The sequence below is a fragment of the Arvicanthis niloticus genome, chromosome 21, assembly GCF_011762505.2.
Source record: "Arvicanthis niloticus isolate mArvNil1 chromosome 21, mArvNil1.pat.X, whole genome shotgun sequence".
Lineage (NCBI taxonomy): Eukaryota > Metazoa > Chordata > Mammalia > Rodentia > Muridae > Arvicanthis > Arvicanthis niloticus.
Genome location: NC_047678.1, coordinates 34,632,654 through 34,651,779, shown reverse-complemented (window position 1 = coordinate 34,651,779; position 19,126 = coordinate 34,632,654). Strand labels below are relative to the sequence as shown.

General features: G+C 47.7%; 1 protein-coding gene across 1 annotated transcript in view; it reads left to right on the top strand.

Annotated features, from left to right (window-relative positions):
• Window positions 1–19,126, top strand: part of Fbxl2 (F-box and leucine rich repeat protein 2) — a 54,314-nt gene that overhangs the window by 32,573 nt on the left and 2,615 nt on the right. The window contains exons 6-14 of the mRNA XM_034483618.2: window positions 7,524–7,592; window positions 7,686–7,781; window positions 9,081–9,207; window positions 9,323–9,397; window positions 11,539–11,669; window positions 12,724–12,784; window positions 13,505–13,549; window positions 14,060–14,116; window positions 18,796–19,008. Of these exons, the coding sequence (XP_034339509.1) occupies window positions 7,524–7,592; window positions 7,686–7,781; window positions 9,081–9,207; window positions 9,323–9,397; window positions 11,539–11,669; window positions 12,724–12,784; window positions 13,505–13,549; window positions 14,060–14,116; window positions 18,796–19,008 (874 nt within the window). The remainder of the gene's footprint in view (window positions 1–7,523; window positions 7,593–7,685; window positions 7,782–9,080; window positions 9,208–9,322; window positions 9,398–11,538; window positions 11,670–12,723; window positions 12,785–13,504; window positions 13,550–14,059; window positions 14,117–18,795; window positions 19,009–19,126) is intronic.

Genomic DNA, 19,126 nt, shown 5'->3' with positions numbered 1-19,126 from the left:
TAGTTGGAATAGCAAAGGGTTTTTATTTGACTTACAGGTCACAGTCATTCACTGAGAGAAGCCAAGGCAATAGCATGAGGCAGAAGCCATGGAGGAACACTGCACTGCTTATTGGCTTGCTCAGCTTCCTGTCTTACGTAACTCAGGCCTACCCACTTAGGATTGTGTCGTCCATAGTGGACTGGGCCCTCCCACATTGATAAGCAGTTAGATAATGTCCCAGAGCTGACCACAGGTCAGTCTGGTTGAAGCAGTTCTCCAGCTGAGGTCAGAGTGTGTACGTGGTTGGAGTCACCTCTTCCCAGGTGACACTAGATTTATATATAGTTGACTGATGAAGCTAACTATGACATCGGGCTTTGGCGGAAAGCATTTTTACCTGCTGAGCCATCTCTCCAGCCCATAAAAGATTAAAAAAAAAAAAAAAAAAAAAAAGACAGAGTCTTTCTGTCATGTGGCTCTGGCTATCCTGGAACTTGCTATGGATGGCCTTGAACTCGCAGATCCACACCACACTCAGCCTCCGTGAGGGTTTTTAAAGCAGGAGTACAGTGGAAAGGATGGCAGATGCAGGCCATGCAGCATGACTGTGGTCAACACCCAGGACCTACCAGAGTGGAAAATGCCTGTATACAGTGTAGATATACTAATAAATTAAAGACTGGACCAGGACATCAGGCCAGCTTCTCTGCCTACAGAGCTTTGTACATCAGTGAAATGGACTGAGTCTAGCTTGGCTGGAAGCAGGGTTTGTACTAATAGGCCTGATGTAGCTTACAGTGCAAGACATAGATCTAACAGTTGTCTCACTGAAGACACCGACATGAATGTGAATGTGTGGATTGCTAGTGGGGACTATCAAAGGCCACTTATTTGTTCTTGTCTGTTTGTCTTAGGATCTCATGAATGCACCCTTGGCTGGCCTAGAACTTGTTCTATAGATCAGGCTGGCCTGGAGGTCACAGAGCTCCTCCTGTCTCTGCCTCCTGAAGGCTGGGGTTAAAGGTGTGCACCACCTCTGCCTGAAGAGAAATACCTTTCACCATGGAATGGAAACCCTGATTTATGAGGAAAGCACTGTTGAGAGACTAAGAACTGGTTTGTTCAGAACTTGAGACCAAAAATCTGTATTGACTTCAAAGATATCTGTGCATCAGAGGGAGACTCTTCCTGTGTGCACGGCTCCTGCCACTCAGCGCAGTTGCACTGGTTTACCTTGCTGTAAATACCAACAGTTTGTTCCCTTTGACTGCTGAGCAGCAATCCATCTTGCAATGTACAGATGCTGTACAGGTGCTGGGCTTATATCCTGTAAGCCTGTCTTAGGGGCTGGGGAGACGGCTCAGGTTAAGAGCACTTGTTGCCCTTGCAGAGTTCCCAGCACTAGAGTCAGGTGGCTCAGAACCTACTGTAACTGTAGCGCCAGGGGATCTAGCACCTCCTGCTGGCCCCCATGGGCACCTGCACTCATGTGCACACATACGTATGGGTAAATAAAGGTAACCTCTTACAACTGTATTTAATACACCAGCCTCACTGAACTTCAAAGCTTAGTCTAGAACACTGTCATTTAACCACAGAGCTGAGCAAAACCGTCCAGCACAAAGCCTGTCTCATAGCGGAATTGTGAGTGTCTTAAATGCTTTATTGAACATCTGTATCTAAACACAGCGTGGTCTCTCTGGGGTGTCAGTGTTCAGTCTTGCTATCATGTGGTCAGCCAGAAGCTGTGTCCCCATATATGTATGGAGAGTATCTGACTGCAGGTGTTTGTGCATCAGAGTCTGAACACAGGTGCTAGGGAGCTGTGGTCACGGAGACAAACTTAATGCCTGACAAACTTAAGGGAAAGCTTATTTCAGCTCCCAGTTTCAGAAGGGTTAGTCTCAGCTGTTACCCTTGTGCATATTGAGAGTACATGGCAGAGACAATTGTCAATGAACAGGAAGGAGAGAGCAAGACAGGAAGGAGCCAGGGAAAGAGCTCCAGAAAACGACTCCCTGCAACCTGCTCCCTCCATCTGGGTCCCTCTCCTCAAGATCCCACAGTGTCTAAGGGACCCAGTGCTCCACACATGAGCCTGTAGGAGCAGGGCATATTCAGACTGTTGTACTCCACCATACCAAGACAGGGAAACCAAAATTCAAATGTGATTTCTACTAACTGCTTTTCTTTGTCAGATAATCACTAAAAGTTCAAGTCCAACCACTTGTCAGTCAAGGGGTCTGCAGTGGGGGTCCTGTATAGCCACTGTCCAGCTAGGGGATCTTCTGTGGTGGGGGTCCCGTGCAGCCTCTGTCAGCCAGCGATCTGCTGCATGTGTTCACTTAACGTTTAAGGACAGCAGGGAGCTTTCCAGTTTGCACCATTACAGGTAAAGCTGTTGGGAATGTCCATTTCTCCTGGAATGCAGTAGTTGGGTCATGTAAGTACGTTCTTACAGATGTTTTCTTGCTTGCACAAGACAAGGTCTCTGTGTAGCTGAACACTGCCTTCAGCTCATCCTTCTCGGCCTCTCAAGTGCTGTGATTACAGATGTACACCATGCCCAGTTTGGACTTTTTTGTTTTGTGGTACAGGGGATCAAACCCAGGACCTTACACACACACACACACACACACACACACACACACACACACACGCACACGCACACACACGCACACACACACACACACCAGCATGCATGTGCATGAGGTCTGAGGACTACCTCGAGTAGTGGTCTTTTGAGCCATAAACCTTGTTTTTTGAGACAGGATCCTCACTGACCTGGATCTCACCAAGTCCGCTAGGCTGTCTGGCCAATGTGTCCTTGAAATAATCTATCTTTCTTTGCCTCCCTGGTACTGGGATCACAAACCTGTGTGTGCCACTATGTTTGTTTGGTTGTTTTTTTTGTTGTTGTTTTTTTTTTTTTTTTTAAACATGGGGACTTCGGATCAAACTCGGGGCCACCTGCTTGTAGGACAAGCGCTTTGCAGGCGGAGCTAACTCGCCAGCAGCTGCTTTGACACAGACACACGCTCCTCTCTCTCCCTCTCTTCAACAGTATTTGTGTGTGTGCTTGCCACATGCCACGGATTGTGTTGGAGGTCAGCGGACAAACCATTGGAGTTGGTTCTCTCTCTCCTGCCCCGAGACTTCTGAGTATCAACCTCAGGTCATCAGGCTTGGCAGCGAGCATTACTGCCTGGAACACCAGCTCAGTGTCTCCCCAGCCCCAGTTTTAACTTTGATGAAGCCTCCAATCTATTTTGCAAACAGACTGTACTGTTTGGAGTCCCCGTGTGGTCTGTGACTCTACAGTTCCTCACATTCCTGCCAAGCCCTGGTGTGACGGGTGTGATGGGTGTGTCCTCTTCACTTTGGCCCTAATGGTGCTTGGTGGCACCTGCGGCTCTTCTCTGTCTCCCCAACGCTGCCCAGTGTGTTCCTATGCTTTGAATCCATGGACTGTTTGGAGAAACGTCTATTCAGGCCATGTGTCCATTTTTTCATCGGTTGTTTTTTGTTGATTTTTGAGAATTCTTAATACGTTTTGGATACCAGTGCTTTGCACAGTACCTTTGCAAGGGTGCTCTCCCAGGCTCCTAACTGGCATGTCTAAAAGAAAGTTTCTTTGCAGATTTATTTAATTTAAATGTTTAATTGTTGTGTTTGTATGGGGCCTGTATGCATTTATGTGTACCGTGTGTGTGTGTGTGTGTGTGTGTGTGTGTGTGTGTGGGCAGTGGATTCCTGTAGAACTGGAGACAGTTAAGAGCTACCATGTGGGTGCTGGGAACTGAACTGGGATCCTCTGGAAGAACAGCAAGTGCTACCAGCTGCCCAGCCATCTCTCCAGCCCTGAAGGGAAGTTTTTAACGAAAGGAATTGCACTGAGTTCTTCCTTATGGGACATAAGCACTTGCTGCATTCCTGGGGTCATACACACCCTATCCTGTGTCTGCCTTGAGAAAGTCTATAGAGTTCTCTATTTTTATTATATGTGTACGTGTGAATGCCTTCATGCATGTTCACCATGTGTGCCTGGTGCCCACTGAGGCCAGAGAGGGCATCAAATCTCCCGGAACTGGAGTTATAATTTACCCTGTGGGTGCCGAGAAGGAAAGCAGTGTTCTTGACTATTGGGCCCCTCTACAAAAATTTCTACCCCTTAGAAATTTTGTAATTTTAACTCAGATCTATTTTGACTTAAAAATTTTTTCCTATGCTTTGGTGTTTTGCCTGCATATATGCCTGAGTGAGGGTGTCAGATCCTCTAGAACTGGAGACAGTTGTGAGTTGCCATGTGGGTGCTGGGAATTGAACTTAGGACCTCTTGAAGAGCAGCCAGTGCTCTTAACCACTGAACCATCTCTCCAGGCCCTGTTTTGACTATTTGGGGGGCAGTTGTTGGTGACTGAACCCAGGGTCTCATGCATGCTGGACTTCCCCACTGAGCTGTGCCCCTGCTCAGTACTGGTCTTTACCTGTGGAATAGGGTACACATTTGGGTCTGGGTTTTGCCTACAGATATCCAGTTATTCTTACGCAATCTGTGTCTTATAGTCAGTCACACACGCTTTAGGAGCTAGTGCCATCATGTCTGGAAATCAATCGGTTTCCAACCCTGTTTACAGAGCCACCATGTCAGCTTCTTCTCACAGCTTGCACTGAGCAGTGCGAAAGTCGCATACATACTGCGTCATACTTAGTTCTAGATATGTTTCAAAAAATTTTATTTTAAATTATGTGTACGTGTTTATCTGTTGGGGGTGGGGTGGGTGTGTATATTTGAGGGCAATGCCCAAGGAGTCCAGGAGAGGGCATCTGATCCCCTGGAGTTGGAGTTAGTGATAACCTGATATGGGTGCTGTGAGTTGAACTCAGGTCAAGAGCAGTGTGTGTTCTTAACGGTTGAGCCATCGCTCCAGCCCCCCCCACCTGTCAATACTCTGAAGTGCTGTTGCATGTTGTATGCTTCACTCCAGTCCTCTTCACCGTTCATTAATAGAACCCGACTCATCTTTATACATTGATTTCCCCCTGCAGTGCTGGGATGAAACCACATACATGTCATATATGTGGTTTATAACTGAGCTGTATCACAGACTAGCTCATGTGTGTGTGTGTGTGTGTGTGTGTGTGTGTGTGTGTGCGTGTGTACTCATACACGTGTTGCTGCAAATCATCCCCAGAGCCTTATACACACCAGGCACCCTGTGGCACTAAACACACCCCCTACCTACTACTCTTCTCTTTATTTTGGAGTGTCCCCATGACCCTTCAGACACACTGATCTTCCTGCTGAAACTAATCTGTGGTTAACCCACCCAGTACATTTTCAGTTCAGTCACTGGGTTTTCATAGCTAAAACTTTCTTTTTTTGTTTTGTTTTGTTTTGTTTTGTTTTGTTTTTTGAGACAGGGTTTCTCTGTGTAGCCCTGGCTGTCCTGGAACTCACTCAGTAGACCAGGCTGGCCTCGAACTCAGAAATCCGCCTGCCTCTGCCTCCCAAGTGCTGGGATTAAAGGCGTGTGCCACCACTGCCAGGCTCATATCTAAAACTTAACATGTCTTCTTCTCAAATGAATAACAGCCTTCTTGTGTCTCTATAAAATGCCACTACAGAGGCAGGCGGATTTCTGAGTTCGAGGCCAGCCTGGTCTACAAAGTGAGTTCCAGGACAGCCAGGACTACACAGAGAAACCCTGTCTCAAAAAACCAAAAAAAAAAAAAAAAAAAAAAAAAAAAAAAATGCCACCACTCTGTCCCATAGCTGCACAGCATTCTGTGTGACTCGACGACAACTTCCTTGCCCTTGCCCCTGTCCTTGCTGCGTCCGGTTTGAGTAGACTTTGATTGGACAGTTGTGTCCATTACAGATTTAGTTTCTCATTTTGTTGGTGTGGGCAGACATCATGGGCTCCACATTCTTAGGTGTGGGCACCTTCTGCTCCTATAAACGCTGTTTTGAGTTTAATTCTTCATTGGTTTGAACTGTTCTTTTTGGGATCCTAGCCTTTGTTAGGTTTGATGTTCCTAGGGTGTAGCTCAAGGAAGGGAGCCTGCTCCTGTAGCATGTGGGAAGCCCAGGCTTCCCAGCAACACAGAACTCGGCCATTCAGACTGCTTTTTAATTAAAGACTCATTTTTTTTTTGTTTTATGTGTACAAGTGTTTGTCTGCACATATGCATGTCCCACAATCACACAGTGCGTGCAGAGGCCATAAGAGGCCTGGATCCCTGTAACTGGAGTTATAGATGGTTGTATGCGGTCTTTGGGTACTGGAAACAAGCTCAGGTCCTCTGCAAGAACAAGTGTAGCTGGGCGGTGGTGGCACACGCCTTTAATCCCAGCACTTGGGAGGCAGAGGCAGGCAGATTTCTGAGTTTGAGGCCAGCCTGGTCTACAGAGTGAGTTCCAGGATAGCCAGGGCTACACAGAGAAACCCTGTCTCGAAAAACCAAAAAAAAAAAAAAAAAAAAAAAGAACAGCAAGTGTTCGTAACCACTGGCTCATCTCTTCAGCGCCCCCCCCCCCATTAATTAATTAAAAGACTGTTAGGTTGGGCAGAGCAGTGTTTCATTAGGCTTCTTCTGCATTCCTTAATCTAGAGACTTCTCACTACCCAACCCTAGAAACAGTGACATAGTTTTAAGTTTCTGTAGGTAGAAGTAGCCAGTGTGGCCCACCAAAGGACCTTGGTGACCTTCTGGTGTCGTGCTTCTAGCTAATTCTTTCCCCAGCCATAGGGGGTTGCTCACATGCACGTGCCAGGGTCACGCATGGCAGCCGCTGACATCCTATTCCACTTGCCTCTGTTGAGCTTCATGGACTTCTTGGGTCTCAGCCCCATCTTCCTAGCCCCGCCCCCGGGATCCACTTTGGCTCCCCATCTGTACACATCAGCAGGGTGGACTGAGCAGATGCATGCAGCCTGGAGCCAGGTTTTGGAGGTGGTGGATATGTCATGGAACAGCCAGGACCTGGGAGACCTGCTGAAGTATACAGGTTGCCTGAGCGTGTCCTGGCAGGGAGTGGTGGTGGTGTGTAGCTTTCTGCTTCTGGCCCTGCTATCACCCACGGTAAGGCAGCTGTTTTTCATAACCGAGTTCTTGCCAGTAAATGATGGGTCTTGGTACTGACAAGACTGACAGTCGTCAGAGTGCCCCAGAGCACAGCACAAGGAAGATCTTCCCTTGCTTCAAGTGGACTTTTCCAGTAGAGAAATGTCAGGCCTCTCATCTCAGTTGATCCCCTAGGTAGGGCTGGGGGAGGGTCAGCTGACAGGTGGCTTGGGCCTTTGTGCCAGGCTAGCAGTAGCCAGTGTCTGGGAGCGTCCCAGGTTACTGAGCCCTGTATCTGCCAAGAAGTCTGTGGCCTTTGCTGATCTGAGTTAAAGAGGATTTGGAAAGCACTGTTTGAAGTGGATGGTTGTGCTGCCCTCTAGTGGCCATGCAGCTTACAGCCACCAGAGCACCCACTACTTTGGGGTAAAGCACCTTTTTTTTTTTTTTTTTTTTTCCCCTTCTCATTTTAGGACCTTTGCACAGAACTGCCGAAACATTGAGCATTTAAACCTCAATGGCTGCACAAAAATTACTGACAGGTAGGAATAAGGATGGGTCTAGGGAGAGAGTGACCACAGGAGGTGGCGAGAAACAAGGTCAAAAATGTCTTTAGTATGCTTGCCTTTTTTCAGCACGTGTTACAGCCTTAGCAGATTCTGTTCCAAGCTGAAACACCTGGATCTCACATCCTGCGTGTCTGTTACCAACAGCTCCCTAAAGGGCATCAGGTGAGAGTGCTTGGCATTTTGGGGGTCAAAAAAAAAAAGTGTGAGCTGAAGAGGTAGCTCAGACTGTAAGGCAATGAAGACCCAAGTTCCAGTACCCAGAATCCATGTAAACAGCCAGGACTGGTGGCTCCTGCCTGTGACCTCGGTGCTAGGGAGGAGACCTGGGTCTCACTGCAGCCAGCCTTTCGGAATTGGGGAGCTCTAGCCAGGGTCCTTGAGAGACCCTGTGTCATGGGGGCAGAGTGCAGGAAGAGGGACATGAGTCATGAAAGAGGACATAAAGCTAGGGGATGGGGAGAGGGCTTGGCAGTTAGGAGCTGTTCTTACAGAGGAACCAAGTTCCCAGCACCCATGTTGGACAGCTAACAGTTGCCTCTAGATAGGGGTATGAAATGCTTTTCTGGCCACTGTGGGCCACTGCATTCAGAGACATATAAACACACACACACACACACACACACACACACACATTAAAATTTAAAAGAGATTTTAAAGTTGATTATTTTCTATTTAAAAAAAAAAGGTTTATTTTTACATGCATCAGTGTTTTGCCTGCATGTTTGTCTGTGTGAGGGTATCAGATCCTCTGGAACAGAAGTCACAGACAGATGTGAGCTGCCATGTGGGTGCTGGGAATTGAACTCAGGACTTCTGGAAGAGCAGTCAGTGCTCTTAACCATCGAGCCATCTCTCCAGTCCTGTTTTCTGTTTTCAGTGTTATCGCTTTCCTTTTGTGAGGGGTAGGTACATAAAATTGTAATTGATAGTGAAAGTGTGAAATCTTAAGCAAAACTCGTGGCTCTGGAAAGGCCCTTCTAACTGCACAAACTTTTGGAATGGCCCTTCACTGAGATGTGCAGAATTTGAGGCTAGGTCAGTGTTTGTTTGATTTGCTATCTTAATCTAACTATGTCGTGTTTTTTGTTTTTTGTTTGTGAGTTCATTACAAATCAACTGATTTTTAAAAAAAAATTAATAACAAAAGGTGGCAAGCAATGGATGAAGATACCTGGAAGTCAACCTCTGGCCACACAGAACATGTACACACACATATGTACACTTACACAGAGAACCCCTAAACCCAACCCTAGTATGGTCATTGTCTTGGACTGAGGCATTCTCCGTGACCCAGCTAGGTGAGGAGGAGGTGGTTCAGGCAGGCCCTGGGCTAGTCTCCTCTTTAGGTTGTTTGTGGTGTACTGAGTTCAGCATTATCTGTAGGAGTTTGTTTGTGGTATACTGAGTTCAGCACCTTCTGCAGGAGGCTGCACAGGGTGCTGTTGTTCTTTGTTCTCTCAGCGAGGGCTGCCGGAACCTGGAGTATCTGAACCTCTCCTGGTGTGACCAGATCACAAAGGAAGGCATTGAAGCACTGGTGCGAGGGTGCCGGGGCCTGAAAGCCCTGCTCCTGAGGGGATGCACACAGGTACAGAGGCCACACATCTGCTCAGCCTGTTTTCCTTGCTGTGGCGGTCACCTTGGTGCCTGACCTGTTCTCTCACCTGGATTCTATCCCTCTTTGATTTCCTCCATCCACTCAGTTAGAGGATGAAGCTCTGAAACACATTCAGAACCACTGCCACGAGCTGGTGAGCCTCAACCTGCAGTCTTGCTCAGTAAGTATGGACCAGGGCATCGGTGCACGACCCCCACTGCCTGCCACACCTGTTATATATTACACATATATATGAGAGACAGATGGATAAGGTATCACTGCATAGCCCAGGCTAGCCTGAAATGCACAGTTATCCTGCCTCTGAGGGCATACTGAAAGCTGGGATTACAGGTGTGGGCCAATATGTCTGGCTGGCTCTTAAAAAAAAAAAAAAATCAGGAATGCTGTTCCTACCACTACCCAGCTGTTAGATCTTAATGTCATTTCTTTTTAACACATTGGAGCTGATGGCCCTTCTGATTCCTTAGTGAGAATAGCAGCCCTGGGCCGGGAAGATAACCCAGTCAGTTATGTGCTGGCCTTGCAAACACAAGGACTTGAGCTTGATCCATGGAGCCCATGTCAAAACTGAGGACTGGGGAAGCAGACACAGGATTCCCCCAGCTCACTGGCCAGCCAGCCTACTTGGTGAGTTCTGAGCTAGCAGCAGAATGTGTCTCAAGAAAGGTGGCCAGCACCTGAAGAATGACACTTGAGGATGTACACACATGCACACACACTTATACACACTCATACACATGCAGACACATGTGCACATTCACATATGCACATACATACACACGCAGGCAGACACATACACATGCAGACACACACATGCACACGCATATACATGTAGACACATGCACACATATATACACATGCAAACACATACATGCACACTCATACATATGCAGACACATGTGCACATTCACACATGCACACACACACATGCAGACACACATGCACACTCATACATATGCAGACACATGTGCACATTCACACATGCACACATATATACACATGCAGACACACATGCACACTCATACATATGCAGACACATGTGCACATTCACATGCACACACATACACATGCAGACACACACATGCACATTCGCACAGGCAGCAGTCCTGTAAACAGAGGTCACGTGCAAGAGCAAGCCAGCACTGTTCTCTAGGCATTAGCCTTCCTCACTGCTGCTGTGTGCATGTGCAGCTTCCTGGGCTGCGTGGCCCCAGGGGAACCTCAATGTTTGGGAAACCCAAGAGAAAGACATTGCATTCAGCTTTAACAAATGAATCCAGTCTTCAGAGTGTGTGATGGTGGGAGGGAGGGAAGGCAGTGTTTTCAAAGCTGGCTTCACAGATTCTGGACTCTATCCAAAGGACAGACTTTGTGGGACATAGGAGAGCACTGACCAATGGTTAAACTGAACAGGAACAGACTCCTGTCTGCATGAACTAGTATGTTTGAAGCAAAGGTTATTCTGGATCTTCACAGACTGATCAAATAGAACTCCAAGGAATTTATCAGTATCTAGTTTTCCTTTTTCTCTGAATCATTTGGTGAGCTGTTAACAATATGCATGTAAACACAATATGATTTCTTAGATGAATACACAAAACACAGCTGTCTACACAACCAGCTGCATACTGATGTGTCATTTAACCAGGCAGTCTCAGGAGTAACTCAATGATTTTCATGAGTTTATGAACTGCTTCTGATGACTCTCTAGGTGGAATCTTGGCCTTCCAGTGTCCATTGCTAATACTAGAATATTTTATAGCTATGCAGAATCTTCCCTTTTCTCTTGTTTAGTAGTGCTGGGATTGAATTCAGAGAGAGCCTCATGCATGCCAGGCAAGCACCTACCACCTTAGTGACTTCCCATACTTGGTGACTTATTATTTGTTACTTTGATTTTAGACAGGACCGTTTGTTTGAGACATGGTCTCACTGTGTGTGTGTGTGTGTGTGTGTGTGTGTGTGTGTGTGTGTGTGTGTGTATCTCCTTGGCTGGTCTAGAACTTTCTACCTAGACCAGGCAGAATCCAGAGTCTACCTGCCTCTGCTTCCCACTTGCTGGGATCAAAGGTGTACACTTGGCTAGTTTTGTTTTGAGGTAGGGTTTCACTTAGGAAGTCTAGGATAGGCTAGTACTTGAAATCCTCCTGCCTCAGCCTTCAAAGTGTGAGGACTACAGGTGAGCGCTGCCACGTGCAGCCTGCTTGTGTTTGGTTAGGTGTCGGGGTGAAGCGCTTGTTGGCAGCAGCAGTACACAAGGCAGACTGCACTGGCCCCTGACTCCTGTGCTCTTCTCCCCAGCGCATCACAGATGACGGTGTGGTGCAGATCTGCAGGGGCTGCCACCGGCTACAGGCTCTGTGCCTCTCAGGCTGTAGCAACCTTACGGATGCATCTCTCACAGCCTTGGGCCTGAACTGCCCCAGACTACAGTGCGTATGACCCCTTTTTGCTCTTTGGCTCTGAGAGGGCTAGGCTGCCACAGGGGAGAGGTTTGCCAGCTCTCAGGGTGGCAGAGCCAGGAGATGTTATTTGGGTTGCAGTATGACAGCACTTATGCCCACCAGAGGAGGATGGGTGTGCAGCACGGCTGACTCTCATGTCCTTTCTTGGTCTCTTTCATGTGTTTGTTCACATTTTACTTCATGTTGTTACACTTTGGCTTTGGCCATCAGAGTGGTCTGGTGGTGCGTGGACTGGTTGAATATCTTTGCTAACCCTGTCACTAGATGGGTAAACTCAGGGGAGGTCTCAGCTGCTTGCCTGTCATCCTCCTGAATATAGGAAGAAAGGTTGGTGCCCAACGTAGAATACTACTGTCCACTGCCCCAAACACTAGCTCTGCACACACAGAAGCCGGATGCAGAGAAGCCAACTCCCCATAGGCCTGCGCCACCCTGATTTAACTAAACACATCTGCATGAGTAGACACTCCAGGAGAAACTGAGGCCCAAAGGCAAGTCAGTGTGTCCTGCATCTCATGATAGATAACGAGGAAAGCAAGAATCTGAACCTATAGATTCTACTTCAGAACCAATAGTCTTAACACAAACTATACAGAGAGGCAGTAGGGAGCATTCTGTGTTTACATTGAAACTGTTTCCATTCTGAGGAGGAGTAACTTGTTTTTCACTGCCTCCACTCTTAACATTAACTAGAGGGTAACTAGAGTAGAGTACTTGCCAGCCTGTCTGGGGCAAGTTCAGTCCCCAGCACCACAAAACAAATACCGTGGATCTCGAGATGATTTTGTTTGGCGAGTCCATTTTAATTGTGTTCTAAAACCACAGCAGTGGGTGGGCTCCTGGTTCACTGTGATGAGACGTTAGGACTCCATTCCAGAGGCCCCCTGCTGGCAAGACCCAGAATGACATGGAAGTGGCTCAGTAATGCCACAGAGCAGAGCAGACTCTAGAAGGTGCACTGTGCAGTGTTTCTGCTGCTAACCTGACGCTATGTGTTTTCTCCCTCGTGCCCACTTCCTAGAGTTTTGGAGGCTGCCCGATGCTCTCATCTGACCGATGCAGGCTTTACACTACTAGCTCGGGTAAGGCATCAAGTTTGAGACAAAACCGTGCTGTAATTCAAAGTGACTCCGGGTGGTTCTGGGGAATGCAAAGAAACCAACACTTAGCTTGAGAAGAGCTGACCACGGTGACCTTTGTACTTTTTACAGCTGGTCAGGACTCTAGGGATACCCTGGCAGGTGTGTCTCAGTTCTCGCCATAACATTGGCATTTACGAAGTTCATGCTTCCGAACTGCACAATTGAGTTACCAAGAAATGTTGGGCCGCATCCATAGCTCTCCTGGAGCACACACTGCTACAAGCTGGATGCTGCATAGAGTTCAGGCCTCACTGTTCCTGTTTGTCAGCGAGATCCGCCTTGAACAAAGCCCCTCTCTAGTGACCTCTCTGTGTGAACCCAGAGAACCTAGCCTTCCCTGGCTAGGGCTGTGTGCTCCCATCCTTCATCCTGCCTGTGGTGCCGTCTGCATCCTCCGGTCCCCACCTCCTACAGAGGAGTCTGGTCTATGGTGTAGGAAGATGTGACAACTTTCTCGGTTGAGATGGTGGTGCTGGGAGGTTGGGCGGGTGGAGGTAGCCACGCCCATTGTTCAAACTGAGCTTGGCTCAGCCAGCAGCCACTCTGAATTGCTGGTTTGGGATGGCTGCAGGACTAGGATTCAGTCCTCAGTAGGACGTGTGAGCTACAGGGCCACTCTTCATGTGCCCACACAGTAGTGTGTCTTGTGGCCTCTTTCAGAATTGCCATGAGCTGGAGAAGATGGACCTCGAAGAATGTGTCCTGGTGAGTGGACTGCTGGCAGCTCCTTAGGGCTGCTCTGTCACTGCCCGGGGCCTGGCATGGTAGCAAGCATAGGTTACCACTACTACCCAGCATGGTGGTGGGATCAGGCCCCCATTAGGGCATATGTCATGGGATCTGTAAGTATTTGCTGGTTCCACATGCAAGAGAGTACCATCCATTTCCAAGCATAAGCAGGATTTCCTTTTATTTTACACAAAGCTTCTGAGAGAAATGAACCTGATGTTGGGTGATAGAGTGTCACAGGAGGGTGTTTTGGGGAACCCCCCTGTCCACAGCTTTTATGTCCTGTCCCCCTCCTAGGCTCCCTCAGGCACCAGAACCAAGGCCAGACAGCAGCGTGCCTCCCTAGGAGTTGACAGTTTGAGCCCCAGTGTGGTTGAATGAGGTTTTCTTTTTCTTTTTGCTCCCTCTGAGCCCCACGCTCAGGAGCATCCAGGACTGCGTGTTAAGTCCTGGTGCAGAAGCCACACTGACTGTGTTTCTCTCCAGATTACCGACAGCACTCTCATCCAGCTCTCCATCCACTGTCCCAAGCTGCAAGCCCTGGTGAGTCTGAGCTACTGGTGAGACTTAAGAATGTCTTTGGAATGAGAGGACCCTCCCCCACAGCACATGCCATGGGGTCCACTTTGTGTAAAGCCACTATCATTCTTGCTGGGCTAGCCTGGGCTGTGGGGCATCTGAACATTACGTGTATTATAGGGAGGGAGAGAAGCTGACAGGAACTCACAGCCCCATTGACTCACTTAACCTCAGGTTCACCTTGTCAGGTGATGAAAGCTCAGGGTAAAACACCATCACCTGGGGGCAAAGACTGGGGCCTGTCTTGATGGGTTTGCTGCTCGTATTCACTCGGCCCTAGGGGAAAGCCATCTGGGCCCTCTGCATGGTGCAGGGATCCTGTAAGGACAGGACCCATAGCTTTTCTTGGAAATGCCTTCCAGTGACCAGAGTTCTCCCCAAGGAGTTTCTGAGCACCAGGCGATCACGGGCAGCCCTGTTTTTATATATACACTGCTTTTAGAAATGGGAGTTAAGAGTAACATTATGCCACCACAGTGAGTCAGGTGCTATGAGGCGCACAGCTGTGATCTTAGTGCCTCAGAAGACTTCAGGTGTGAGCCCAGCCTGGCTGGCATGTAGAGACCATATTTCAAAGAACAAGATTTAAAAAAAAAAAAAAAAAAAAAAAAAAAAAAAAAAAAAAGCTTACTTCAGAAACCAAAGAGTCCAAAGTGAAAACCACCAAAGATGATGAACAGAGCATCAGGCCTGCAGTGAGACTACAACTTGGGGCTGAGGAAAAGAGAAATGGAAGAGAACCACCATAGGCTGCAGACTCCAGTCACTGCAGTGTCCTGAGGGGTCCCCTGGCCTGGACTGTGGCCATCAGTAACCTCATCCTGGCTCTGGAACTTGAATCTTTGTGTAAGGGACAAGTAAGCAGCATGTGGCCCGACCCCATGCTAAATACCCCATTAGACATCTACCAGTCCTGTAAACTGAGGGCAAATCCAGGCGCAGGCTTTATGTGAAGTGCATTTGCAGCATAATGGGTCCCAAGTTTACACAGACAGCCAGCTCAGTGGTTGACATACAGACTGCATGATAGGATGGCCCCTGGCCAGTGACTCCTGGCAGACCCTTAGCAGCTCAGTAGAGCAGAGAAAAGGCAGAATGAGTGAAAAAAGACAGTCTTCCCTTTCTGCTGGAAGTGCCTTCCTTAGCTAACTGGCTTCCTTGATTGATCAGGTGGCACACACTTTTGAGCCCAGCACCCAGAAGGGCAGTGTTAGTCAGATCTCTGAGTCTGAGGCTAGTCTGGCCTACACAGAGTTCCAAAACTGCATAGAGAATCCTGTCTTTTTTTTTTTTTTTTTTTTTTTTAAACCTTCCTTATACTTTCTTATCTTACCACTGACTTTCAACTAAGTGCCCAGGCACAAACCTCTATTTAAATATTAAGAAGGCCAAGAGAAGACGGGGCAGCCAGCCAGGGACCTTAAGGCCATGGGACCGAATGAGTCAGTGGGTGGTTTTTGCTTTGTACATCCCAGGATAGGCTCTAAAGGAGCTGATAACAAGGGATGCTGAGACAAGAACACATCCCAAAGAACCTGTTTTTGATCAAAAGACCAAGGGGGAAGGATGGCCTATAAAGACACCTTTCTAACAGTCGCTCCAAACAGAACTATGCTTCTCCACTCTACCAGTAAAGGGTGGACAGCTAGGAGTCTTTCATCTTTGCCCAGGAGTGACAATCTGCAGTATGACCTGAAGCCACACAGGGAGCCTAGACCTAGAGCCTCACCAGTCCTGAGTCGGGGCTGTCTAAAGGAGTCTGAAAACCTACCCCTGCCTCCCAGCGAAAAGGCACCTGCCCCATAGGCATCAGACTGCTCAGTCTGGAGACTTGGTCATTGTATATAGACTACAGGGCCTTATACCATAGCAACACAGTACTACAGGCCTGGCGCAAGGAGATGTAATGAAGACGTTAGAACATTCTGGACACAACAGAACAGTCTGGACTCATGGAAAGAGATGTTTGGTGGCAGCATGCAGATGACAAGTCCAGATTAACATCACGTTTTAAGGCGGACTTCAGAAAAATGTTCCCAGTAGAAATTATGAAGACACGGTAAAACCAATAGAAAGTCAATGCCCATGAATAGATACAGTACATTGAACTGTTCAGAAAATTAAAATAAAAAATCAATGAATGGCCTTAAAAAAAAGCAGAGTGGAGAACCCAACAACAGAGTAACCTAGTCTTGACAAGTGAGCACAGCATTTAGAAAACAAAGGGGGTGACTTGGGGAGCAGGAACAAAAGACGTGACAGTTACAGTATCACAGAACCGAAACGGGGCTAAGAAGTCCCAAGCTGGTACCATGCTCCTGTAGGTTGAAGCTGATCAGACCTTGGGCAGATCCCCATCACTGGCCATCTTCCAACCACCAAAGCCAGTTCCTCATGAGGATCCTTGGGCAGACACTGGCAAAGGCCAAGAATTCTCACCTTGTAGAAATCTCCCTGAAGTGCTGGGAGAACACTGGTGTGAATTTAAAATGAATCTACTACCACAGAAAGCAAGCTAGTGGTTCCTCCGTGTTACACAGCTGCTGCTGAGTATGTTAAACAAAACACAAAAGTCAGGCAACCTGAAAGGATGCGAGAGGCAGACAGGCGCATCCACATTAACGGTGATATTCCTTCCACAACAGTCAAGGGAAGCAGCCGAAATGTCTGTCTGTCAGTAGGTAAACTCACTATGCTGCATATGCAGAGACAGAAGGAAATTCTGGCACACGCTTCAACATGGATGAACTTGAGGACATGATACTAAGTGAAGTAAGCCAGTGGCATCAGAAGAAATTAAAAGGACATGACATGTAGAGCTCAGTGAACTAAGAACACAAACACCAGTGCAGTATCATAGCAACGCTGGCTGCTGCTTTGGAAACAGGCTTTAGGCCAGGCTGCTAGTATCAGCAGCAATCGGCTGTCACTAGGTCTATCCAGGCTGAGTGTCCTGTATCTAAGGGAGCCGAGGTGTTGGGCTTCCAGGTTGTCTCATTATATACACTTATCTAAGTGTACTATCTAATGAAGTACCTGAAGCTAGGTCCAAAATGCAGAAACAAATTCATCTTATGACTAACATGCATCTTTCACAATTGCTACTGCATTGCATCCTGACTGTGGCCTGCCTCATGTAAGGTTAGTTGTGGATTTCCCATTTGTAGTGATATTCAAAATTCTTTAGATTTGGAGATTTCAAATTTTCACACTATGGATGCTAAACCTGTAGGAGGCACAATTACATACATTTGGCAACTGAACAAATACCTCATTTGATGTAAAGTAACCCAAAAACCTCTTAAGGAAATAAATTTAGAATTCCTAAATTACCCCAAATGTACATGGATAAACAAGTAGAAATGCTATGGAATTTTTGCTTACAGTATTAACAGGACTCTATACTGATGTGCTTCCTGGGAGGTGTGACATAATTCCTAGGGACCCTGGGATAGAAGGAAAACTCCATGAGCAGGCTCAGGGGGGAAGGATGTTTGCTGCCAAGTTTGACAACCCTCGTTTGATTTCTGTGACCTAAATAGTGGTAGGAAAGAACAAGTTGTCCTCTGACCTCCACATGTCTGCTGTGGCATGCCTCCCATGTTGACAAATAATGAAATGGCTTCCATGGCCTGCACTCCTGCTGTGATCTAGCTCTCTTCCCTCACCTCTGCACTCTGAGCCTGACACTCTTGTCCCCCAGGCCTGGGCCTCAAAACACATTCTGCCCTTTCCTACTTGCACCCCAACACCTCAGACATTAATTAGCTCATGGACTCTGTCAAGCTCAACCTGTCAGTCGCTCTAAGGCATTGTTCCCTTTTTCTTTTACAACTTTTGTGTTCTGTGCATTTTCTATTTTCACAGTGGGGCAATTGTCCAGTTTGAAGTTATAAACTTGGCCATGTAAACTCACCCTAGTACTTCTGTAACCTTAATTACCGCTTCCAAGAGGCTGGTGCCTCTAAGGGCAGGGTCTCATTGCATAGCTACAACCGAGTCATGGATGTTTGTACTTTTTAATGTGTGTACTGTGGTGCATGCATACGACTGTGGGTGCTCCTGGAAGCCAGAGGCATTGGATCCTCCTGTAGCTGGAGTTATCAGCTGAGCAGCGCCTGCTTTTAACTACTGAGCCACCCCTCCAACCCTGTGCATTTTACACAAGGACAGTGAATCTACTGGCTTTACTAGTGACACCTTTACTCAAATTAGGCCATAAAACTGTTCAAGGGAATAAACTCTTAACTATCCCCCCCAAACATCTTTCCTTGTTTCTGGTTGGAAAGTTAGCTGCCATGGTCTGATGCGGCAAACCCAGGACCCTGCTTCTCCATTTTGTGCCCTTAGAGAAAACCCCAACTGTTTCCTACAGTACTGAAGAGGGTGGGAGTGGGGGAGATTGAAGAACGGCAAGCTGTCAGCTAGATGAGGTGTTTGTAGTCTCCAGCCCTTACAGCCCTCCATTTTTATTCATGGTGACCCTTTCCACACATGGCACTAAATCTCCAGTATGTGCTTTCCAGAGGACATACCACACCACAGCAAGCAGTTGCTCTGGGCACTTGAGGAACCAGCTCTCCAGCTTTTACTAGCTAGAACTTGGAATGAGGGTCCTGTTAAAGAATGCCTTTCCTCCCCAGAGCTTGTCCCACTGTGAGCTCATCACAGATGAAGGCATCCTACACCTGAGCAGCAGCACCTGTGGGCACGAGAGACTCCGGGTACTGGAGCTGGACAACTGCCTTCTTGTCACGGATGCCTCACTGGAGCACCTGGAGAACTGCCGGGGCTTGGAGCGACTGGAGCTGTATGACTGCCAGCAGGTGACCCGTGCAGGCATCAAGCGCATGCGGGTAGGTTTGAGTCCCTCCTAGGCTCTCCTTCGCAACTTAGGGATGGATACCCAGAAATCAGCATCCAGGCTGGTGAGAGAGAGGTGCTTGCTGTGGAGCTTGTCTTCCTGGGTTCATG